The sequence below is a fragment of the Anguilla rostrata genome, chromosome 3 (genome assembly GCF_018555375.3).
Source record: "Anguilla rostrata isolate EN2019 chromosome 3, ASM1855537v3, whole genome shotgun sequence".
Classification (NCBI taxonomy): domain Eukaryota; kingdom Metazoa; phylum Chordata; class Actinopteri; order Anguilliformes; family Anguillidae; genus Anguilla; species Anguilla rostrata.
In genome coordinates this window covers 34,243,499-34,268,844 of record NC_057935.1, presented here as the reverse complement: position 1 = coordinate 34,268,844, position 25,346 = coordinate 34,243,499, and the positions used below count along the sequence as shown (strand labels likewise).

The 25,346-nt window shown below is 44.0% G+C and overlaps 1 protein-coding gene across 1 annotated transcript in view; it reads left to right on the top strand.

The window, feature by feature from the left end:
* The window catches only part of itgav (integrin, alpha V), a 31,207-nt gene that overhangs the window by 2,247 nt on the left and 3,614 nt on the right, over positions 1-25,346 (top strand). Inside the window, exons 3-29 of the mRNA XM_064327290.1 lie at positions 2,759-2,850; positions 3,086-3,200; positions 3,768-3,829; positions 4,066-4,111; positions 5,618-5,743; positions 6,011-6,055; positions 7,218-7,261; positions 7,347-7,403; positions 9,109-9,161; positions 9,750-9,955; positions 10,362-10,553; positions 11,107-11,152; positions 12,060-12,167; positions 13,667-13,722; positions 15,059-15,213; positions 16,958-17,095; positions 17,899-17,966; positions 18,057-18,204; positions 18,299-18,403; positions 20,977-21,056; positions 21,684-21,764; positions 22,530-22,635; positions 23,396-23,554; positions 23,692-23,814; positions 24,459-24,572; positions 24,672-24,779; positions 24,904-25,026. Coding sequence (XP_064183360.1) covers positions 2,759-2,850; positions 3,086-3,200; positions 3,768-3,829; positions 4,066-4,111; positions 5,618-5,743; positions 6,011-6,055; positions 7,218-7,261; positions 7,347-7,403; positions 9,109-9,161; positions 9,750-9,955; positions 10,362-10,553; positions 11,107-11,152; positions 12,060-12,167; positions 13,667-13,722; positions 15,059-15,213; positions 16,958-17,095; positions 17,899-17,966; positions 18,057-18,204; positions 18,299-18,403; positions 20,977-21,056; positions 21,684-21,764; positions 22,530-22,635; positions 23,396-23,554; positions 23,692-23,814; positions 24,459-24,572; positions 24,672-24,779; positions 24,904-25,026 — 2,756 coding nt within the window. The remainder of the gene's footprint in view (positions 1-2,758; positions 2,851-3,085; positions 3,201-3,767; positions 3,830-4,065; positions 4,112-5,617; positions 5,744-6,010; positions 6,056-7,217; positions 7,262-7,346; positions 7,404-9,108; positions 9,162-9,749; positions 9,956-10,361; positions 10,554-11,106; positions 11,153-12,059; positions 12,168-13,666; positions 13,723-15,058; positions 15,214-16,957; positions 17,096-17,898; positions 17,967-18,056; positions 18,205-18,298; positions 18,404-20,976; positions 21,057-21,683; positions 21,765-22,529; positions 22,636-23,395; positions 23,555-23,691; positions 23,815-24,458; positions 24,573-24,671; positions 24,780-24,903; positions 25,027-25,346) is intronic.

Below are 25,346 nucleotides of genomic sequence, written 5' to 3'. Positions count from 1 at the left end.
TTTGATGGGCTGTTGTCTTATGGCGATTGTACCATTTCTACATTGTACTGTTTTTAGCCAGTTTCTTTAGATGCATATTCCAACAATTTTCCATCATTTTGAATTGGATTCATTAGTTCAGGTGCTGTTTCTTTCAGCAGTATTATGATGTTTAATTTTTCTGTACCCTGTGGATTGAACAGAATTACTGGAAAAAATAAAAAGGCAATTAGCCTTTTCCAAGTTTGACTGGGTCATACTGAAGAAAAATACTAAATCTGCAAATTCAGCATCTTTGAAGCCTTTGCTAGGGAATTGTTATTCGAGGCCCATATGAGGCCTTGTTTGCTTCCTGAAATGGAGGAATAGGGGCCTCAAGGCATCAGGCGATTTACTGCACCTTGCTCTGCTCTGTTCCGAAAAGTGACCACTTCAGCACAATAGACTCCTTTGTGCTGGCTGACTGTGTGTTTGGAGGCGGGGGGCAGACTCGCTCTAGATTACAGTAAGCAGCGGAGAGGAGAACACTGTAATTACTAAGTGTGTACATAGGCCTTATTCTCACCAAGTTTTACCCTGCCTATTATGAGCTAATGGCCTAAATAGGTTCTGATTGGATAGCCTGCCCACAACAACCATTACAATGCGAAAAGGTTTCTGTCGTGTCGTCAGACAATTAAAATGACAAATTAAGCTAAAGGTCCTGTTTTGAGCCCCTCATAGGTCACTAAGTGCTTTGCTGCAGATTAGTCAGGCGTGTTACTGAATCAGATCTGGATCTGTGTTGGCACACTCGTCCCTTTGTTAGAATGTCCCGAGCCCATGTATATAGTGTCTTGTGCAGTAATAAAAGTGCTTCCACAGTATTAAGTAATAGTGTGGCAAACAATACGCCTGCAAAGGGGACTGAGGAGATTACCAGTCTGTTTTGAAATGGAGCGCTCTGCATGGGCAAGCAAACGCAAGCCCCGCACCTCAGAATTGCAGCATGCATAATGTTGCGCTTTCCACTTGCTGTTTGATCAGTGAGTCATTGATTGCCATGGAAAATAATATGCCCAAATCATGAACTGTGATGAAATCTGTTTGTTATTCTGGAATCTATGCACAGACAATGTGGAATCATTGTTGATATAGAAATGCAGTGGTTTCCTGTCCTTTGCTCTAATCAGTCTCTTTAGTTGGGTAGTTTTTGTGACAAGATTATTCAAAACCGGATTTTTTATGGAAATACTATATGGTCTTTGATGTGGTCATTGGATGCAGTGTTGTAGTGGACTGGTGTGTTTTTAACAAACATTTCTCCTCTTTTTCTTTATTCCACTATTTGGAATTCCCAATTGCGCTTGTAAGCATTGAGTAAGTTTTCAGCTGAACAGGGAAAAATTTTATGGCATTTTGCTACTTTTACGGCTTTGCGTTTAAACGGTGTCCCAGCATGTGCAGCTCTGAAGGAGCCCTGATTTTTAACCGTGCCTTCAGGCTGTTAATAAGCTGTCTGAACATGTCTTTTTGTTTGACGCAAACAGGCATGGTACAACAAGGTTTTATGGTGCATGCAGCTTTCTGTTCAGTTGGCTGCTAAGGCCTCATGAAGTCTGTCAGATAAGAATTTTGATTGCAAGTAAAACATTTTTTAAACAAATAGGCTAAATTTAATCAGTCCGCACATTGAACCTTGTATTACCTGTGGTAAGACTGAAGTGAAACAGGAACCAAAGCATTCTCCATAACACTGAAAAGTCAAGACACTGCGTTTACTGGCCTACTTGTGTAATGAGTGAGAAGCACACATCCAAGGTGAGATTTGAACTTGTGCATCTCACTCTCCCAAAGGCTCCAAAGACAAATGTGTTACCAGTCAGCTAAAGGCGAAATCGCCCATGGCTAAGGGCAATATTGCTATTTTTGACTGGAAGGTTGAATCACCAGAGATTGTAGTCACAGCACCCTGCTACAAGTCCTTAGCCTTACTGCACCTCACTGTTTACTAGCTAACCAGCTGAGCTACACCTGCTACACATGTTAGATATTCATATTTCAATCAAATCTACAGATTTTTAAGTTTTTATCTAGAAGAACAAAGGGTATAGTATGTGAATAGTTGATTTGTCTGAGATTGTTAATAGTTCAGTAGTGTGTTTTCACAGAGTCATTTTTTAACCATACAGGGATTGTTATTGCAGGTTGGTAATGATGGTATTTGTGATTCATTTCCTGTCTTTAAAAAAACACTGTTCAGTCTGTGGCCTCAGAGGTCAGGAAGGAAGAGGAGAATAACATGACTTGGGTTTTCTTTAGCATTTTAGCTCAGGAAATGCATTACGCATTGAATATGGTCAACTTTCCAATTAAGTTGAAAAGGTTTGCACTTTGGCCTCGGCTGCAGTCTAACAGTCACCGGGAGTCTGAAGTGGGGGAACACAGTGGGCTTTATCCTGACAGAGGAAGGGTGGGTTTAAGGTGGCTAGGATTCCTCAGGTTACACAAATTAGTTCCCCTAACAACACACCACCGGTCCACCAGTTGTTGTCATTGAGAGATACTGTTCTGCTCTGATGGGATCGAGCTTTATCATGTGTTACTGTAATGGTCAAAGGTGAATGGAGTGAAAGAGTGTGCACGCTTCAACAGTGGCAGTTCTAGAGGCACAATTAAGGAGAAAATAAGGGGGCGTGAATTGTTTAATTTAAAACAAAATGGTGTGGAGGCACCAGTGTCTGCAGCTGCTCTCAAGTGACTTGCGCATTACAGAACACCCAATTTCATTGGCTCACAGATGACCGGAAGAGTCCTGGTGGGGATCAGATGGAGTTCAAGTCCAACCAGTGGTTCGGAGCCTCGGTCCGGTCGGCAGGGGAAAACATACTGGTGAGCCCACTCTGTTCTGCTGCTGTTGCGTCACTGCCCCAAGACCCACCACTAAATCACCAGTCATACATCATCTCTTATGAATTCATCCCTGGAGGTAGTGAAACTTGATGCAGTTTGCCATATTAAATAAGGAACATTTGTTCCCTCTGAACTAATTTTGAGCTGAGCTGCGTTTATTTTTAGCTTTATATTTCTATCTCCTCTTTAACCAGACCTGCGGGGTTTTTTTTAGGCTTGCGCACCTCTGTACCAGTGGAGCACGTACGGGCTGACAGAGAGGGAGCCCGTGGGAACTTGCTATCTGAAGAAGGGAGGCAATATCGTGGAATATTCCCCGTGCCGCACCAGTACGTGGAAGCTCCAGCGGAACTTACTGCTGCATGCGTTTTGAAACAGGGCCCCAAGCGATGCACCGCCATGAACATTGCAGAAACCGGAATTTCGTCAACACAAACACAGGCTTACCTTTCCGCCTACTTACCTGTTAAGAGACTAGTCTTTCTGAAACATTTGCAAGTTAATGCCAGTTTGGTAATGCAGGGTTTGTGTTTATTTGGGGAGGGGAAAAACAGTGGATTGTGAAATCTGACACGCTCACTTCCTGTAGTGTAACAGCTGGCTAAGCCGAATCAGAGCAGGGCAGGGTCGGTCATACCCCCAACATAGCCACATTGGCAGCTGCGTTTCAGAACATCAGTCAACAGCCTTACTTGATCCCTTTCTGGTCTCCCCCTGTTATCATTGCAGAGGCGTGATCACGTGTTGTTAAGCTACATATGAGTTTGGATTTTTTAAAAATGTATTTAATTTCTGTAATTTTATTGCAGCTATCTTAATCATAATGTTATTGTGATATTTAATGGTTTGAGCGTGTGTGTGCGTGCGTGCGTTTGCGTGTGTGTGTGTTCTTCCAGGTTCAAACACTCCTGAGGGCCAAGGTTTCTGCCAGGCAGGATTCAGTGTTGATCTTTTGAAGGTGAGGAATGTCTTAACTTTTAGACATTAAAATCACGGGAGCCAAAACCATATCTTCGCTTTATCCATGGGTCATTGACCTTTATGTTAAAATGATTTCTTTCTTCTTGTATACTTGTGTGGTCTACAAACATATGCTGTTTGCTGTTCATTTGAATAAATAATTTCTCAGTGTGTCTCAAATTAAATGAAGAAGGCAGTATTTAAAAAAAAAAAAAAATGTTTCTCTCCGAACAGAATAACCGTGTCGTCATTGGAGGCCCTGGAAGCTTTTACTGGCAAGGTATAAACGTAAATTTAACTTTTAAAAGCTTGTTTGATTTTTAAAGACAGTAGGCAGATACTCATATCAAACAAACATCTGAAGTGATGCATCATGCTATCTGTCTGGACCATGAAAGAGGGTGTGGCGCAGAGACTGAACAGGCTATCTGAAGGGCAGAGAGTCAGACACGGCCCGGCTGTGTGCACACAATGGGCGCGTACATGCTGGGAAAGCTAATCTCCCAGAGGTGTCGATGGGCTTCCTGTGGTGGATAGTGAATGATAATGATTCATTCACTATGAGATTTCCCATCTTGTACACAGTGTGATTCTCAGGAAACTGATTGCAGTTTCCTGTGGAAAGTCAAAAGCAAAAACACTTTTCTGATTCATAAATATGTTGCAGTGTATTGTGTGAAAAAAACATTGAGTTGCTTCACGCTTTTGAATTTGACAAAACTGTTATTTGAATGGTCACTTAGTGTAAAAGTGCAGTTTATGTTCTTTCAGTGTGTAAGCACACATGACTGGAATAAAAAGCAATCACCCCAGGTAATGCCAGCTTGTTTTTTGCTCTTTCGGTGATGCTTGTGAAACATTGATTAGTGCACTGACCAAACTCGATTATTTCTGCTCATACTGTAGGTTGCAGTAACCCTGATAAATTACAATAGACAAACATTCCATTGCAATTCTGTTTTTATTTATGTGGAATGGGCAATCCATTCTCCTTTCGTATTTTTTAACTTTATTCAGACAGAGGGAAAGCAGATATTACAGATCGAGAAGGGCTTATGGTGCTATGACAGGGAATCCATGGGGTATGGGGGGTGGGGTGAATTCTTATTTGGGTTTGAGGTTTGTGCCCCACTTCTTGCCCTGCATTTCCAGTTCAAATTTGGAAAGCCATTCCCATCATTTTGTATCAGTTGTAGGTTTTTAAAAGTGGTTTTAAGTGGTTTTTTGCTTTAAATTAGAAGTTTGAAAATTAAACATGTTGCATTCTCAACTGATATTTTTTTTGTAGATAGAAGAGTAGAAGGAGTTGCAGTAATGTGGCCTAAATTAAAAGTTGTCTGCTTTAAACATAATACTTCAATAAGCCTCTATTAAAGTATTATTTGATATTATATGCATGTTCAATCTCCATATGAACCACATGGCTCACCCACTTGGTTAGAAATTACTGGAAGGTCCCAATTCAAACATACCTGCAGGTACCTGGAGTATTTTATTTAGCTGGAATAGAGTCTTATTTTTATTTTGGTGGATGTAGGGACATGTAGATGGATAAAAATATATATATACTGCCTGGTCAAAAAAGAAGTCGCCGTTTGGATTTTTTTGGACAGTGCCCACTGTACAAGCTTCTGGAGGTAGTGTTATGATCTGGGGTTGCTTCAATCGGTTAGAGTGGGCAGCTTTTTTTTGGCCAGGCAGTGTATATTTGAATTGATTTGGGGTAAACTGTAACTTTTTAAGGTGTCCTATATTCTTCCAAATTTTATGTGTATCTCTTCTACAGGACAACTAATCTCTGATGAAATCTCTGAAATCATAAGCAAGTACAAAAAGGACAACTTCTACGCAACATACACAAACCAGCTGGCAACCAAGTCAGCCAGCGCTCAGTATGATGACAGCTATTTAGGTAAGGCCCTTGCATTTACTTGTGCCAGGTTTTGTCGAGGAAAGCTTTGAAAGTGGTGTTCACACTTTTTGTTTTCACCTGTAAAATGGCAGTCTTCTGTCATGTTATTGACAGAAGCCACTGGAGGAAAAAGGTTAGGTACAGCCTGCTCAGAGGTGCAGGCTGAAACACACACTCGTGCGTGTTTCAGCCTGCACCTTGAAACTTGGTGTGTGTGCAACGTCACTGCCCTGTTCTAACGCAAGCTTGTTTCATCGGTCCTGCTAGGATATTCCGTGGCTGTCGGTGATTTCAATGGTGATGGGGAAGATGGTGAGACCTTATTATGTTTACCTCTGAACTTTTAAGCACTGAAATGTTTGTTGTGTGCAGCCCATCATGAAAAAGTAGGAACCGCAAAGGTTGGATTTGGAATTAAGCCCCTGCTGCTGCTGCTTTGTGCCTATAACAATAGAGCACTGTTCCCACTGACTCTGACTACGCTGCTGGCAATGGGAACTGGTCAGTATGTCCTGATAGATAGTGTTGGGGAAAAATAAGCCAACTCAACCTAAATGAGGTTAAGCAACCCTAGCGTGATGTTAGCGTGTCAGTCAGGAAGGCACACCAAAAGCTGATTCATGCAGCCACAGTCAAAAACGGCTGTTCCAAACTACTGATCTGCGACATCTGAAATCTTGGCTCACCCTGAGTGTTCTTTCCCTAGTTCAGCAGAATAAATGCAGCATTTCGTCTTTGTCTGGCAGCGCGTGAACAGAAAGAATGAAGCATTCTAACCAGTCATCTGCGTGAGTGGTTACTCAGATCCCCTGCTGGAGTGCGATGGGGAAAAATCAGCCAAGCTGTCAGGAATGCCCCGTGACCAGCAGTCTTTCATGTGGTGTTGACTGTACCCAAGGAGTACAGTTGCTTAAGCATCATTTAGCACCTTTTTTCTCCTAATTTCTCAGTAACATTTGCAAGCCCGCTGCATCTCTTTTACAGTCTCCTCCTTCCGTTCTAGAGTACGCAGGCTTGCATGTACATCATCAAAAAGAGAGGCAACCAGCCGCTGCTGCTTTGGTGTCTGACCCAACCCACCGGCTGAGGCTGTAGCCATCATTAGTTGTGGGATGAGCTAGGGGAAGCCAGCTGAAGCCCTTCTTCTCCAAGTTACACTGTGGGAAACTGGAGTTCCCGGTCACAGTTGATAGAATCTGTGCATCTGCTGATGTGAAGGGCATGGAAGAGTTTATTAACTTTTGGCGAATATTCAACACGTGGAACTGGCGTATCTTGACAGATTTATAGTGTTGGCAGAGGTCCAGTGAGTGCTGTTTGAAAATGTGCTTGTGTACTTTTAACTTTGGTCGCCTAACTACTTTGACTACTCTTTGCCAATTCAGAAAGAGCAGAAGTTTTTAGATGCTTTCCAAAGGACTCTTTCTATGACACTGTGAGGCCTAATGTGCTTCTTCTTTGGTTTTCCCCCCAGATTATATCACAGGAGTTCCCAGAGGGGAGAAAGCCCTGGGCTATGTAAGAATTTCTTTCTCTTCAGGCCTGTTCAAACATGTGCCATGTTCTCTTTTGCAAGATTGAATATCTCCTTATATCTCCACAGGTTAACGTTTTCAATGGAATAAACATGATGTCTGCGGTCAACTTCACCGGGGCTCAGGTAATTTGAGTCTTGATCAGAGAACTGCCTTGTTAATGATGCTGCCAATCCATCCAGTCAACTTTGGGGGCTGCTGGATGGCTCATGCGGTTAAGGCTAGCATCACGCCTCTAATGCATGGATGGGTTCCACATTCTGGTATCAGATCCGGAGTGTGCCAGTGTGGACTTTGGCTGGCAGCCATGCAGGGCGATGCGTGATTGGCTCTAGCATCACCCAGGGATAGGAGCGTTTTATTAGGCTGGGATGACAGCGTCTCTTCATGCACCTGCAACCCTCGCGGGTTGATTGAGTGCCTGCGAGTCTGCTGTTTGACGTGCACACGAAGTGCCTTCCTCCAGGCTTCCTCCTTGTTTACACTCTCGTGAATCGATGGCGGAGATTAGAGCAATGAGTGTTGATAAAAATATGATTGGCCATATTCCAGTCCATCCACAGTTGAAGAATCCAGTCGGATTCAAGGCACGCTCATCATGTCACAGGCACCTGACAAAGGATGACTGGCATGGCTACCTCTCGGTGACTGTGCCCATGTGAGCGCCGTACAGAGATTCCCTGTGGTGAAGGCCGAGCTTTGTTTGGTGTTAGTTTTCAAACCAGGAGTTCATGTCCTGAATCTACTGCCACATCTGGAAGCCATTAACAGGGCTGTCAGTAGCAGCATTACAGGAGAGAGCTGAGGGTGTAGGGAGTGCTCAGTCAGCACACTGCCTTCTGGAGGCCATACGCCCTGTTAAAGGAAACAGCATAATGGCACATGTCATCACAACTCATTATCTGAAGGGCTGAAACACCACTGTATCATCCTGTGGGAAGATGTGACCATGGAATCTCACTGGGGAGGGACTAAAATGCATGTATGTGGGTCTTTTTTTCTGAAATTCTGTGTTCAGAGCAGTGATGCATTGCTTTGTTGCAGATAAATTTTCCAAACTATAAAAATATCTCCCTGGCACTCCTAAACGTAACTGATATGGATATATCGGTCTCAGCTGAGTAACAGTTCCCATGTGCGTACAAGCAGAGAGGGTCCAGCTGCCTTTAATATACACTGTGCTTATATGGGCTTATAAATGATACAGGAGCTTTCACTGTTTTGTGCATTGGCTAAAATAGTTTAGCTTCTTCCAGCTCTGGGGTCACCCCAGGTTACCTATATTCAGTTTCCAGTGTTTTCTCTTCTGATTCCTTTGAAAAAAACACAGTCCTATGGAGCAGTGCTGACAGAAGCAATACGGGTTACCATAGTGGTAATGGAATGGTAACAGAACTGATGCTTTGTAAATGTAGTGTAGTGTAATGTGATGTTGAGTATTTCCCCTACTATGTAGGAAAATATGAAAACTTTACAGACTTGTGAGCAAGCATGTAAGCAAGCAGTCGATTCTGGGGAAACCATACTTTATGTCTGACTTCCTAATGATCTCGGATAAGTGCGCAGCCCACCACACAGGGTGTTCACTTGCTGAATGTTGACCCTGGACCAGCAGGGAGTGAGAGTCATGTTAATCTCAGAAAGGTACATGACAGCCCTGTAAATGTGGAGCTGAAACAATTTGACGCCAAATCAGATGGTCGCATTCCAGGAGAGGATAATGTTTTATGCTCTCCTCTGTGGAGAGTTCCATTGTTTTGATGAGTCAGTAGAACTGTGTACAGTAATGCTAGCAGGATAACACACTCCTTTTCTCCTCCCCTCTAATAGATGGCTGCATACTTTGGATATTCCGTGGCAGCGACAGACATTAATAATAACGGGTAAGTAATTATATGCAGAGTGCTGTGTGCTATGAAACCCATACTCTGAACTAGACCAGCAAAAGAAAACAGCCCTGTTGTTTTCTGTGGCAAAGAGACTTCTTTAATGACAAATACATGGTAGTTTTAGTGTAGCTGCCTTCAAAATTATGCTGGCCTCACTAGGTCAGCAGAATATTACCCATTATCCCTTCTCTACACCTGACCAGACGAGCCCTTCTTGCGTGCATTCTGGTGTGTGTGCATGCGTGCGTGCATATGAGTGTGTGCATGCTTATGTGTGGCAATGCTGCTGCATTCCATTTCACAGTGGAACAGACGTTATTATTTTTGGATGGCACTGCTCGTATTTAATAAGTGTAAATATAACAGAATGTTCCATGGCTTTGTGGTGTTGTTGTAATTCCATAAGCATATTCTTTTTCTTTCTGCCCCTGCTTAACTCATTCACACACACACACACACACACACACACACACACACACACACACACACACACACTCTTACTCTCTATGTCTCTGTCTCTCTCTCCCTCCCTTATCTCTATGTCTCTCTGTCTCTCTCTCTGTCTGTCTCTCGCCCCCTAAGAATGGTCGACCTGTTTGTGGGAGCGCCTCTCTTCATGGACCGCGGTTCAGACGGCAAGCTTCGGGAGGTGGGCCAGGTGCACGTGTATCTGGGGAAAGGGGGGTTCGTCTTCCAGGAGCCGCTCAAGCTGACGGGCTCAGAGATCTACTCACGCTTCGGGAGCTCCATCGCCCCCCTGGGAGACCTGGACCTGGACGGCTTCAACGGTGGGCTGCCTTGTTTTCAGCGCTACTTCCACATTTTGGCCTGTATTTGTCTATGTATTTGTTGATGCCTGCTACCTGTGTTTTTAAGAGTTTATGGAAAAGGCCAGTTGCTTTCCAGGTGAAAACTGTCAACTGAATCAACTTTGGGGTTTGCACCAATATTACAGATGCACCTCTCAATTTATGCTTTTTCAAAGCATATTAAAATACACGCCGGAATCTGGGAATTTCTCCAAACCTTTTGGAAAATTTAATTCCCAACACCACGTATAATGGTGTTCCTCCCAGATGAACCCCCCAGAGTTGAGTCATTCCACCAGTGCAGGTTTTCTGTGACCACAAGTCGGAAACAGTAACCGTGCTGTGACCAAGAGCGGTTGCTCATCCCTCTGCACTCGTGTTTCAGACATTGCCATCGCCGCCCCCTACGGCGGACCAGAGCACAAGGGTCTGGTGTACATCTACAACGGGAGGCCGGGTGGCCCGGACCCAGTGGCGTCCCAGGTGCTGGAGGGGAAGTGGGCGTCCTCCTCCATGCCCCCCAGCTTTGGGTACTCGATGCATGGCGCCACTGACATCGACCTGAACGGGTACCCAGGTACAGCGTGTGGGACCTTCATCTGCTGTAAAGTGCTCTGGTGAAAGGTGCTATACAGATGAAAGCAGGGGTGGAAAGTCCAGGGGTCAGAAATTCCTGCCTTGTGTTTATTAGGCCCATGAACTCAGCAGGCTGATTTCACCAATTAGTTCTACCTTCTGGCTGAAGAGTCGTGCTGATTGGCTAATCGAGGTGATTGGAACAAAATACTGGGGTGGACTTTTACTTTCTGATTCTGGATTTTCCACCTCTGAATTAAAGCCATTATCATTGTTAGTATTATATGTGAGTATAGTATAGGGATTTGGTCTGAGTTGCAGCTGAGGAGATAGAACAACCCAAAATGCTGCATATCTGTTTTTCACTGTGCTTAGGTGGGAACAGAGACAGGAATTAGATTTCATTAGATTTGGTGCAATTGAGATGGGTTTAGCTGTCTATTAAAAGACTGGATTTGTTGCTTGACTATTTTACTACTTGTTATCTTGTTTTAAGCTCGTGTTACGGCATCAGAGAAAATTAAAGTAATATTTTCTCTCTTTTTTTTTTGCAGACCTAATTGTTGGCGTCTTTGGGGCGGATAAAGCCGTTCTTTACAGGTACCAGTTTCTTTGAAGTCAGGCGTGCATTCAATGTACAGCGTTTTATGTTTAGTGCCGCCTTAACTGAGAGCACATTTTCTTTGCAATTAGCGAAGCGCAGAGAGAAGTGCAGGCCGAGTGCTTGAAGGCAAGCCAAGCTGCCTGACATCCACGTGCTCTCAGAGAAAGCTGCTGTGTGTCACTGCCTGCACTGTATTGATTGACACAGATACTCAGCTAATTATTTCCTATTCATATCACTATTGATTGTCGCAGCCGTTCGTGGTATCCTCTTTAGTATTCAAAATGGAGTCCATCTCACTAATAGTTTTAATGCACTTGCTTTGCATTACTGGCATATTTGTGAAGTAGTTACTGCATTTTGTGATCATTCATGTGTCTACGGACGGAGAGTATATCCCAATTGAAGCTAGGCGTAAAGTGACTGGTCTCCTTGAAACAGTTGTAAGTTAATGCCAGTTTGTTAATGCTGGGTTTGTGTTTATTTGGAGAGGGGAAAACTGGTGGATTGTGAAATCTGACACACTCCCCTGCCTGGGAACGCTCACTTCCTGTAGTGTAACAGCTGACTAAGCTGAATCAGAACAGGGCAGGATCGGTCAAACATGAGTCAACAGCCTCTCTTAGTCTCTGTCCAGTCTCACCCTGTTATCTTTGCAGAGGTGTGGTCAGGTGTGGCTAAGCTACATATGATTTTGTCTTTTTAAAACCATATTTCATTTCTGTCATGTTACTGCAGTTTTTATCTTAATCATAATATTATTCTGATATTATGGTGTGTGCGTGTGTTTGTGTGTGCATTTGTTTGCCTGTGCATGTGCATGTGTGTGTGTGGATAGGGGGATATATTCTGTTCTTCTGTGCTAGTAACACATATTGACCCTCTGCTGTGGTCTGACTCCAGGGCTCGTCCAGTCATCGGTGTGAATGCAACCCTGGACATCAGCCCCCAGATCCTGAACCCGGAGGACAAGACCTGCACCCTGCCCGGCACCGCCACTACTGTGTCCTGGTGAGTGACAAGCAGGCACTAGGGAGATAATCTTCACCATCATCGTTATTATTACGATTTTTTGACTTACAAACCCTGTATGCAATGATATGTTAACTACATGTATCACAGGAGTGACAAATAGCCATAATTAGCAAGGTTGATATAAATATACACAAAAACATAAAATAAAAAACATTTATGTTGTAATAAAGTGAATGTTGAGCTTCATAGTGGTCATTAAAGGCAACTTTAAATGAAATTTTTCTGTTATCTCTACCGGATTTCCCATTGAAGGGGTCAGCTCACATTAGTCTTTGATTTGGGATGGAATAAATAATTGAAACTGTGCAGATGATATATCTGTGCATATATCCAGGAGGGTCCTTCATTCCAAATATCTCCATTTTGGGAGAACATCAGAAATTTTTAAATGGAGCCTTTTTCATCACCTGGTCCGCTTTATACAGTGATATTGTGCAACCTCTGATTACAAAAAAATACAAATATTGACGACTTTAGCCTACACACATGCACACACTCACACACACACACACACACACACACATATATATATATATATATATATATATATATATGTTTACAGTTTGGCAAAAAAAATTTTGCGTATGCATGTGCGTTCCCGGCCAGGCTAGACAGGGAAGGCGGCCAGCTGAGCTGCGCGAGACTCAGTGACTCAGAGCTGCATGCGCAGGGCAGAGGTGCCATCGCTCTCACTGTCCCTGTCCCTGGAGCTGCGCAGACCTATCAGCCTTTAACAGAGCATGCAGTTCTGACCTGATTCTAATGGCTTCAATGATTCTTTAGGAGGCTGTTGCTCTGCCCCTGCTTTGTTTTTTGTTCTTGTTTATTGAAATGTTGGATTCTACACTGGGCTTCATACTTCGGCTGTCATCACAGGCAAAACCATTATTGGGCTACGTATGTTTTCTTATGTGGTTTATTGTCAGTGAAATGAGTAAGAATCCAAAGCATAACTTATTTTTAAGGAATATTTTTAAGTCGTGACTACAGTCGGCTGAACCAATGTATATTTGCCCTAGGCAGTGTTCTGGTCAATACCATTTCACTTCATTCAATTAAGGGAAAACATTTGAATTTAGCCTAGTATTGAAGAAGTCCTGTAATATCATATATGGAGTTTTCTGAATTGACTAGGCCATTTTAAGTTTAAGAAACAACCAGCTTTTTAGGTCTGTATCAGCTTACAAATTCCTACAGCATGGAATCAGTGGCGACAAGGCAGAACAAGTTACAAGTTATTCATGAAGTAGTGACTCATACAGAGCAGTGCATAAACTGGCACGAACAGCGGGAGTATTGGCATTGGTGTTTCCCTTTGTTTTTCTTATGGGAATGTTCTGAGATTACAAGTGTTGACCAGACAAAAGATGTGGGCACATAAGAATTGTTTTCATTTAACCTTATCATCTAACCTCGCGTCTGTGTAAATAATATTTAGCCTGAAATTAAGCAGTTTGTCTCTCTCTTCTGTTCAGCTTTAAAGTGAAATACTGTCTGCAGGCCAGTGGAAAGGGGAGTCCTCCTTTACTGCGTAAGTTCTCATGGTTTTCAACTTTCTTCCAAAACTCCATGGTTATTTTATGACTGATGTTATTGGAAGATGACCAGAAACGGCAACATTAAATACCACGCTGGATTTATTTGAGTAATAGTGTAGGCCAAACACATATATAACATAGGAGCTGTTCAGTGGGGTTTGATCTCTAAAGACAAAATCTAAATTTAGATTTATTTGGAGATGTTTTTAATAATAAATAAAATCCAGTGAGAGATGGAGCCTGCTGGATCATTTAAAACGTTGAGAATGCTAGATTTTGAAAGAGATTTTGCAGGCTGCAGAAGTGCTTGCTTAAAAGTGCTCGGTTTAAGGCTAATTAAGTTTTTCCTTGAGTCCATTACAATAGCATACATTTAAAAACAAAAAATGAAAAATGTCCTTGAAAAATATTTAATTGTGCATTAGAAAAACCTATGAAATCCTGTTTCTTGGCACAGTCAGACACATTGCTGATAGATGTTTTTTATTTTTTGCTTCTCTGGTGCTATATTTTGAGCATGGATTTCCCCTTCTGTTAACCATTGTGATGAATCATGGTCTGTGGCGCCACATAAAGTCATTTCCTCTGTTTTTGTGCACAGTTGTTCCTTTCCCTAGTTCTGCTGGGAGTAAACATGTGACATGTGACCTGTATCAGAGTGAACCTGTGAATACATGCTGTCTGTGCTTGTACCATCACAGCTCTGTCTGTTTGAGAAGGACACGCTGTGTGGTGCACTCCCTGTAAAAACCGCGCTTCCGGCTCGTATATGGCACCATATTGAGTGCATAATGCCTGCCAGACATAGGTTCTGCACATAAAAGACCACAGGCAGGGTGTCCTATTAATTATTTTCTCAATACATGCTGCGAACGGCCCTTTGAACTTTCTTCTCTTTATTTCTTCGTGCTTATTGATGGCTACTGTTTTTGCAGCTCAGAATGAAGGTCCAGACTGGTCTTATACAAGTCCTAACACAGACCGCTTTTTTTGTCTCACGGTAGTGTTTTATTTTTACATTTCGCTGAAAATGCTCTCTTGCTCTCTTTTTTACTGTTGTGTATTGCTGTATTTATGCATATGTGTGTTTTTGTTTGTGGGTCAGCTGGTCCTCCTATACTATGATACTGCGTACCTTACCGTAAACCAGCTGTAAGATACACACTGCTCAGCTGAGCCATTACACTGGTCTCCAAATAGCCTGTGGCTACAAAACAGCCAGTCTTTACCCAAAGAGCTGAGCAAAAAAACTGAAAGGCACACTAATACCAAGGCCCTGCTCTTACTGTCATTAAAGTCTCTGATGCATCCTGTTTCTTGGTTCCTCAGACTTCCAGGTGGAGCTGGTCCTGGATAAACTCAAACACAAGGGGGCGATAAAGCGTGTGCTCTTCCTGCATAACAAGATGTCCCAGTATTCAAAGAACATGACCGTCACCAATGGCAAAGGCCCAGCCTGTGAAGAGCTGGACGCCTTCTTAATAGTGAGTGATTGCAAAAGAGTCCGTCTGTTATTGCATGATTAGACATGGACTTGTGGTTAAGTGGTTAAGGAGACGGGTTTGAAAAGCAGTTAGATATTGCTTCTGCACCTCTGATTAAAGGCATACTATGCAGAGTTTCTTAGCCTGTGTTTACAAGCTAAGTCTCCTCCTCCGTCTTTAATGACACCCACTCACGCAGAGTAAGTTACCCCACCTAACATAGCTAGCTGGATAGCTAGAGGTAATGATCCTGAAATGAGTGACCGTGAGTGACGGCAAGAAGGCAGATTTGATTATACCTTAATTCCACTGTATTCAACTTAATCGTGGTGTTATCATTCAGAAATTAAATTTGAACATTTTAGACCTTCACAAAAGTCCTTATTGTCGCCAGCTTCGCACTGCAGGTAACGTTACCTACAGGTCCAACAGAAAACAAGCCGACTCGGTGTTGCTTTTAATCCACGTGGCGAACTTCAGCTGAAGCCACTGAGGTAAAGCAAGATTAACTCCAGTTCTTGAACTAGCCTGGTCAGCTTTTTGTATCTCGGCCGACCAATGGTGTAACTTCATCACTCACTCACTCAGTCACTCACTCAGTCAGTCACAGACATTTGCGTTTGTAGGGCTGGCCCCGCTGTTGCAGTCCAGCCAACAAATACAGGCAAAGGTGCACAAATTTGGCGAAAGTGCGTAAACACAGAGATTGCCAGTGCATTATGCCATATATGCTGTAGCATAGATATTTTATTATATTTTCAAATAAAAAATCCTGCATAGTATTTCTTTAAGTGTTAATAAATGTCTGTATCAAAGCCCACTGTGTATTCTAAACAAGTAAGCACTGTTTATTCCTCTGGTTAAGGGTCACTGCTAAGTGTGCATGTAATATAAGGATTCCTAATGTACTTCTACTACCTTTTACATGTTAAATGCTGCAAGGGAAGTTGTGCTGAAATAAAACTTGGGAGTGTATGTGTATATGTATACAGTAGAACTGTATGTATAGATATAGGATTTAACTAGTATTTCAGTCCAAGGTTCCCTTTATAGAGTAAAAGTAGTATGAGGCACAGTACACTGGGTTTCCCAAGTGGCTCAGTGGGTACAAACGCTCATCTCTGAGCACAACCTGAGCCCTGTAATCTCCTGGTTGGCAGTTTCAGTCTGGGGCGTGTCATTGGCCGACACTCTGCTTCATCCGGGGTTTGGTGGGCTTCATTTGGTCAGGTCTCTCTGATAATGAACTCGTGTTCATGATCAATTTAAGTACCATATTTCAAGTTCAAACCTAGAGTAAAAATGTGGGGAAAATGAAGAAAAGTACAACATATCGCATTGTAAAACGGCATATATCATATATCTTCATTCTAAAATTTGTATAGTGTAGGTACAGCTCTGATGAGAAAATACTTGTTTGCGATTAAACTAAAGCCTTTTAATTTATTAAGCTTTTAATTCATATTTTCCTGCACTGACAAGTGCTGTTCCTAAATCTTATATACTGTAATTCCATCTAGTTACACAATTACATGAACCTCCTCTTAGCTAATAGACCACAGCCTCTGTTATTACTGTTATGTTTAAGTGCAGGCTTTTGCAAAAGTATCACTTTGAAATGAAACCCTGTACTCTAGTGGGTAGCGAAACCACAGGTGTGACCATATATGGACTGTGCTCTGTGCTGAATGGTTAGGCAGCCCCTCCCCGATTGTGTGAGCTCACTGTGTGCTCCTCCCTGCAGGATGACTCAGAGTTCAGGGACAAGATCACGCCCATTACCATTTTCATGGAGTACAGCCTGGATTATAAAACTGCAGCCGACAAAACCGGCCTTCTGCCCATCCTGAACCAGTTCTCCCCTGCCAGCATATACAAACAGGTACAAGCTCTATGTGTCCAGAGCCCCCTATCTTCTCCTGGATTGTTCAAGATAGTTCCAGAACACTTTGTACCCTTAGGGAAAGCAGAAATATATTTGCTTTCACATCTGAGGTTTGGTGTTTACTTGCTATGCGGGTATGCAAGGATGGGTGTGTCTGTCTGGAGGAGTTGCAACACATCAAAAACTGAGGGCAGAAGGCCATTCCTGGAAGTAGGATTTAACCCTGTGATACCCAGACATTGATATATTTACAAATCCATGTTGTGTGTTCTCTAGACATTCTCAGTAACAGTTGAAAATGTTTCACTCCAAATATGTTGCTAAAATATAGTATAGGGCATAAGGAATTGGGAAATGTTTTAAACTGAATGGTGAACTGAATAGCAAAAGTGCTGTCTCTAGAATAACTAAAAAGAAATAAATGTTGCATTTTTGCGACACTGGGTCTCACAGGGTTGAAGGCAGGCCCACCACAACATGCTGTTCTGTCACTGGTCATTACCCAGCAGAGCCAGAAACTGCAGTGGAATGTGTCTGTGATCAAGGAGTCCACTGCACCCTCATTTGAAAAGGGGAAGTCTATAGTCAATTGACAAATGGATAAAAAAGGAAGGATTCGGTTAAATGCATGGTCTTCTGTCAGAAAAAAATGGCCCACTTAAATAAAATAATGAATAATTAAAAAAATAATATGTGTAACCAATAAAGAAGTAATTGATTGTATACAGAATACTACAATATGAATATTCCAGTTGGAAGATGTCTGAACAACATCTGAATGCAGCTTCTCAATTTTTCAGGCCCACATCTTACTGGACTGTGGGGATGACAACATCTGCAAGCCCGACTTGAAGATATCAGTAGTGAGGTGAGGGGGACATCTTTGGCCTGTTGTGCGGGGAGTGGGTACCTTGTAGAGACTCAAACCCTCTCTCCCTCTCTCCCTCTCCCTCGGCAGCGATCAGAAGCAGATCTACATTGGTGATGACAGTCCAATGACCTTGGAGGTGACGGCAGAGAACAAAGGTGAGGGGGCCTATGAGGCAGAGCTGTACGTCTTCATGCCCCCGCAGGCGGACTACATCGGCGTTGTGCGCAACAGCGAGGTGAGCTTGTCCCCTTTTTGTAGTCAAATGGCAGAACTGGAACGGTGGATCCCGGAACAAAAGGCTGAATGTTTGCAATATGTCACCCTCCTAGACTCCATCCAGACTATCCAGACTTTCCTGCGCTTACAAAAGAGAGAACCAGACACAGGAAGTAGTTGTGTGTGACCTGGGAAACCCAATGAAAGGAGGAACCAAAGTAAGTCTTTTTTTTCCTATTTTCCCATTGGCTATTGCCACCCACCTCATCTGGCACACAGGCAGGAGTACATTACATTACATTATAGGTATTTAGCTGACGCTCTTATCCAGAGCGACTTACAACAGAGTAACCAAACTCAGGATCAAGTCCGCTTAAGTCCATTGAACAACATGTAGATAAAAAGCCTTTACTATGATGCATACAATAAGGAGAAACAAGATAGTCTGAACAAATTTTTTTTTTTTTTTTTTTTTATAAGTTATGGGAGGGGGTTTAGGGAAGGAGAGAGTACACAGAGAAGAGGGCGTCTTGAGTTCCCTTTGAAGGTGCTCAGACACTCTGCTGTTCTGACCTCCACTGGAAGATCGTTCCACCATCGTGGGGCCAGAACTGCAAAGAGTCGAGACCTTGTTGCTGCTCGTGTAGGGGGAGGAATCAGCCTCCCTGTAGTAGCCGATCGGAGCGATCTGGCCGGCTTGTAGGGTCTGATCATCTTCTGCAGATAACCAGGAGCTGACCCCTTGACTGCTTGGAAAGCAAGCACCAGTGTCTTAAACCGGATGCGAGCTTGCACTGGTAGCCAGTGGAGGGAGATGAGGAGGGGAGTGACGTGGGAGTCACGAGGGAGGTTGTAAACCAGACGTGCTGCTGCATTCTGGATGAGCTGTAGGGGTCTGGTGGCTGATGCTGGGAGGCCAGCCAGGAGGGAGTTGCAGTAGTCCAGACGTGACAGTATCATGGCCTGGACCAGGAGCTGTGTGGAATAATTGGTGAGGAGTGGTCTTATTCTGCGGATATTGTACAGGATGAACCTGCACGACCGGGTGGTTGCCGCGATATTCTCAGAGAGTGACAGCCTGTTGTCGAGCACAACTCCAAGATTTCGGCACTCTGTGAAGGGTGTAGGGGAGTGTCTCCTAAAGAAATGGGGAGATGAGAAGTGGGAGAGGTAAGAGAAGGAATATGGAGAAGTTCCGTTTTGTTTGTGTTGAGCTTGAGCTGGTGTTTGGTCATCCAGCTCTGGATGTCACTCAGGCAGGCGGATATGCGATCGGAGACCTGAGTGTCTGTGGGAGAGAAAGAGTAGAAAAGTTGAATATCATCTGCATAGAGATGATATGACATGCCATGGGCGGCAATAACAGGCCAAGGGACCTAGTATACAGAGAAAAGAGGAGGGGACCAAGGACAGAGCCCTGAGGGACCCCAGTTGTGAGGGGACGAGGAGCTGATACTGCACCGGCCCAGGCAACCTGGAAGGAGCGGCCGGAGAGATAGGACGCAATCCAGTTGAGGGCTGGTCCGCAAATTCCCAATTTTGTCAGGGAAGACAGAAGTGTAGGATGGTCAACGGTGTCGAAGGCAGCTGAGAGGTCAAGAAGAATTAGGACAGATGAACGGGATGCTGCGTGTGCTGCGTGGAGAGACTCAGTGACGGAGAGCAGGGCAGTCTCCGTCGAGTGACCGGGTCTGAAACCAGACTGCTGAGGGTCTTGGAGGTTATGTTTAGAAAGAAAAGAGGAAAGTTGGTTAGACGCAGCACGTTCGAGAGTTTTAGATAGGAATGGAAGAAGGGATACCGGTCTGTAGTTTTGGGTGAGGCAGGGGTCCAGTGTTGGTTTCAGTTACGGGCATGCACCTGTTTCCCCGGAAACTGATTCCTTTCCCAAAAACCTTTCTGTGCGCTACTGCACTGCTTGAATGCAGACTGATGGCACCCTTATTGATGGGGCTTTAATGTTTACCAGCTCCACCAGTTCATACCTTGGTTCTGGATGCATTAAAAAAGAATAAAACTCAGGACAATTTAGGAATGTGTGGAGTAATAAATATGTGAATTAAGGAAAATGTATTGCTGCTAGCATTCTTTAATCATAATGCTACAAAAATCCTGAGGTCTCTTGTCTACAAACAGTCAGTAAAAGGATGGGTCTTTTGAAGTGAACGTGCATGTGTGATTCTTAGGGTGTGACAATATGAACAATCTAGCTATGGCTTAATATTGTGAAGTACTCGGCAACAAATAGCAGGAAAAGGGTACTGCAGGACATGCAGTGGTCCACAACCATTGCAGTTCAGAACTGTTACACTGCTGTTAAACTGTTCTTGAGCAGTGAGACAGGGAGAACCCTGCCAACGGGAACAGTCTCTCCCTGGGCTACAATTACAACACTAACAAACCAGCCTTTAATGCTGCTGGCAACAGTCAGCATTGTATTTCTGCTTTTTAAGGCGTTGAATGTCAGTGTGTGCAGGCAGGGTTTCGGGTTTCTTTAAGGGGTTGTTGTTTTTGTCACTCTTGTTGTTTAAATGCATGGAGTTATCCTCTTGAACACAATGCAATGCTTTAGACTGTGGCCTTGATAAGATTAGAGAGGTTCCATGAGGGTCAGAGTACTGGAAAACGAACGGCACCAAGGCACCAAACGAGCACTGCGAGCGTCAAACGAGATAGTGAAGGCTCTGCGCGTTGTGGGCGACAGACCGCAGTGACCAGTGTCACTTCCCGTCTCTGTGCCCACTTCCCTTGTACCAGACAGTGTTCTGATCTTCCTCTTCCTCGTTTGCAGCTGGTGGTGGGACTGCGCTTCAGCGTACACCACCTGTCTGAGCAGGACACCTCGGTGAAGTTTGACCTGCAGATCCAGAGGTACGGCATAAGCCAAGCAGAACGATAACGGCTCATTCAGTCATGACCAGCAAGGTTATTTGGGTGTAGCCACATAAAAACGAATGTGCCACTTAATTATGCACTTGTTGGGATAATGCGCTCGTGCAAAATGTAAGCATCTAATTTTGCATATGCTGCTCAGAATGTCAACATTTTCTTCATAACTGTACTGAGACTGTTTACTGGGCCAAAAGCAGACCAGCATATCATCTCTTCACTCAAAAATTCCCCTCTGTAATTGAAACACAGCTATTTGCGTTGTGAATGTGAAATGGATTGCATTCTTAAACAGAAGCTAACTGTTTACATGCACGTTATTCTTTTTGCCTGCCACATGCCTGCATTTAAAATGATGTATTGTTCTGTCTGCTGTGTTTATTTTCTGCACAAAGTGGTTTAAATGTTGTTCAGTCCTGGGTAGATTTACCAAGGCCATATTTTATGACATCTTGGCATGATTTCAAACATTAAGTTTTAACACAACAGCACCACCACCTGACAGAATATAAAATAGCCGTAAACTGAAAGCCATTTTTTTCCACTTTTTTTTTTTACCTTTCGAATATCTTGATTCCTCTTAACGCTCGTCTCTTTATTTTATTGCAGTTCCAACCAGTTTAATAACACCAGCCCTATGGTTTCTAGCGTCACACAGCTTGCAGTTTTGGCCAAGGTGGAAATCCGAGGGTATGTTGCTGTGCAGTCTCTGTTCCTCGTAGCATTAGCATTGCCTAGCCGCATACTACCTGGGTTCACTCTGAATAGAGCTAGTGACATCAGGGACATCCCTAGACCATATCTTTCACCAGTCCAGGAAACTGATGACAGCAGCTGGATATACAACTGATGAAGTACTGTTCTGTTCTAAGCTGAAGCACTGGTAGATTTACTGGTCAATAATTCCTCCTTTTATAGGACACAAAGAAGGAGGCTTTTCTCTTTGGTAGAATCAGTCACAGCAAATCAGAATATTGATTACATGTGCAATTTTGTAGTTATCAACAATGTTGATTATCCTTTTCATTAGTTCTGTAATGATAATATTGCTGGGTAGGACGCTAAGACAGGTCAGTAAATTGAGTTTGACTATTTTTGGACAACCCGCTATGTTTTGCTTGACATTGATGGGGAGCTGCTCGTGTGAATCGGGGAGGGATGCTGAAGGATACTGAATGATGCAGACATTTTTCAGTGATAACCCAGTTTTATCCTTTCAGTGTTTTGTATTTATGTATGAAGCTGCATTGGTCACTTATTTTTTCAAACAAAAATAGTTCTCTAGCTAATATAGGTTTCACCAGACATATATTTAGGAATTACTCATTTTGTTAATATATTTGTATTTAGGACAGCAGTTGAGCTTTTTTGACTCCCTATAGGTGTGCCCAGGCCTCTATACAGGAGCTTATTTTAGGATGTCTGGACTCTAACCTCCCCCCTGTGCCTCCCCAGTGCATCCAATCCTGACCAGGTTTTCCTCCCCATCGCCAACTGGCAGCCCAAAGAGAACCCCGTTCTGGAAGATGACATTGGACCCCTGGTTCAGCACACCTATGAGGTCAGAACCTCCCCTCTTACTGACCCCTCTCTGCCATTTCTGAACTAACAGAAAATTTGCATGCCAGGTCTGGTTAGGGTGTTCCTAAATAATTCAGTGAGACCATTTTCTTGGATGGTCTTAAGTTAAACTCTTCTTGCATTTTTCCTGTCGTTTTTTTATATTCCTGTGTTTTGTTTTTTTCTGTTGACGGTATGACACTTCAGTCTGTATTCAATTACTGGCCCACTTTGTGATTGATGATATACTTTTGATGTTGACGTGTGTTGAATCGTCTCTGTCTGTGCTTGGCAGTATATTTAACACACGTGACGTGATACCATTCACGTTGTGCTGCCGGTAGGTTCTACTGTAACGGACGTGATACTGTTGGTGTGAGATATCTACTTTTTGGGTTAAACTGACGTTGATTTGACAAGGTTCGGCAATGAGTATACTGTCAGGGAGTCTACCATGACTGATGTAGCTTAATGTGTAGGTACTCAGGATGATTGGGTTGAGGGGGGGGGTCTATTTGCCTTGTAGTCAATAGGGGCTACATCTACTTGTCTATCAACATTACAGTTGAATTTCGCCTTGTTCAATCACCTAAAAAAAAGCTTATTGGGCTGCGGGGGCTGTGGGGGTGTGCTCTACATCAGTGGTTCAGTGTCTGTTCTGTTCATCCAGCCGTACCGTGTGCACAGTTCTACAGTGCAAGTCACTCTGGATGGGATTGTCTACTAAGTGAATGAATGTGGATTTTATTTATTTTTATCAGCTTCGCAACAATGGCCCGAGCACCTTCAGCAAGGCCATGCTGGACATTGCCTGGCCCTACAGGTTCAACAACGGCTCCCTACTCTACATCACCAAGTACGAGGTGGAGGGGCCCATGAACTGCAGCACTGACATGGAGATCAACCCCCTGAACGTCACGGTATGCTCCTGTCACGCTACCTACACTTTCCCTCAACGTTATTGCGGCATGCTCGGCTGCCCAAGACGCTCCCTGTCTGGATGTTGGCTGAGACCGTATGTACCAAGCTCTGGGATTTCCTGCCTCTCATTTCCCAGAATCCCACAGCCGCAGGGAAGAATACCACCACAGCAGACAGGACTGAAGGCGGAAAGCGGAGTCACGTGCACCGCCGTGACCTGGAAGAAAAAAAGATGGAGGGCGACTCCCTGGAGACGCTGGTACCGTCACTCCACATGACCAGTGGACGCACCACCACTGAACGTCTGACACCATAATCAAACATTCAGTGAGACTGGCTGTGTGATGCACCCTGCTGTCTGCTATTCAAACCACTGCTGACTTTTGCAAATTGACTTTTGCAAATTGGCGCATGGTTGGTCATAGCATCAGTAAGTGTTGTGTAGTCTGATTACTAGAATGACTCATTTGATTGATCAGGTACCTGGCTATATATCTGCACCAGCTGTGCATGCTAGAGGACATTTTAGTGATGGCACAGGCCTACAAATACCATTAGGCATTCCAAATTAGGTATGCTAAAAAGGGAATAGTAGGTTTCTAAGCAAATTTCATGTTAATTGGTTTGAATGAATCAAATGAAAGAGGGCTCTAGTACACCTTCTCTGTACTACGCTGATGGAGCCTGAGCCTCAGGTGTGATGCTAGCAGAGCCTGAGCCTCAGGTGTGACAGATGCTGACGGAGCCTGAGCCTCAGGTGTGACAGATGCTGACGGAGCCTGAGCCTCAGGTGTGACAGATGCTGACGGAACCTGAGCCTCAGGTGTGACAGAAACTGACAGAGACTGAGCCTCAGGTGTGGCAGAAACTGACAGAGACTGAGTGTTCTGTGTCTGTTCTCAGGACTGCACAAAAGCTGAGTGTGTGAAGATCAAGTGTCAGGTGGGCCGTCTGGAGAGGGGCAAGAGTGCCGTCCTGTTCATACGCTCCCGACTGGGTGTAGCAACCTTTCTCACGGTGAGAGTGAGCCCCGTGGACCCATCCCCCATGCTGCATCTCCCTCCTGCACCTGTTCTGTTCTATTTGATGGTGACAGGCTCTGTCTCCATACCCCAGGCGGAGGTCCAGAACCACTCGTACGTCGTGAGGTCCTCTGCTTCCTTCAGCGTCATAGAAATGCCCTACAAAAACCTGGTGTCGGAGCTCCCCTCAGACTCCACGGTGGTGAGTGCCTTCGCTCAGGAAAACTCGCTTTGGTAGATGAAGGCGAAACGGGATTGGGCACAGCCGTACCTTCGACAGTGAAGCGCGACCGATCCTAGCCAACCGTGCCTCTCTCCGACCCCAGGTCAACACAGCCGTGATCTGGACCCAGACCGGCGCCACGCAGCCGGTTCCCGGGTGGGTGATCGCCCTGGCGGTTTTGGCCGGGCTCCTGCTCCTGGGTCTGCTCATCTTTATCATGTACAAGGTAAGCACCCTTCCTGCAGCCCCTCCCTCTCCACCGCTGCTGTTAAATGTCGACTCGCCCATGTGAGACGGAGGTGGTGCTACAGCACTCAAAAATAGTTGTTTATTTGTAATTGAAGAGGTGGTTTTCATTTTCCTGTCAGATACAAAATAATTGCACTTCATTTTCCATATTTGGTGTTTCCCCTATAATTGTACATACGTGGTGGGCTGCCAGGCAACAAAATGCTTTTTTTAAACGCTGAAAATAACGCCAAATATCAGTTCATTTGGAAATGGATAATCATTTGGCTTAGGAGCCTCTGCAGGCGCTGTTTCGAA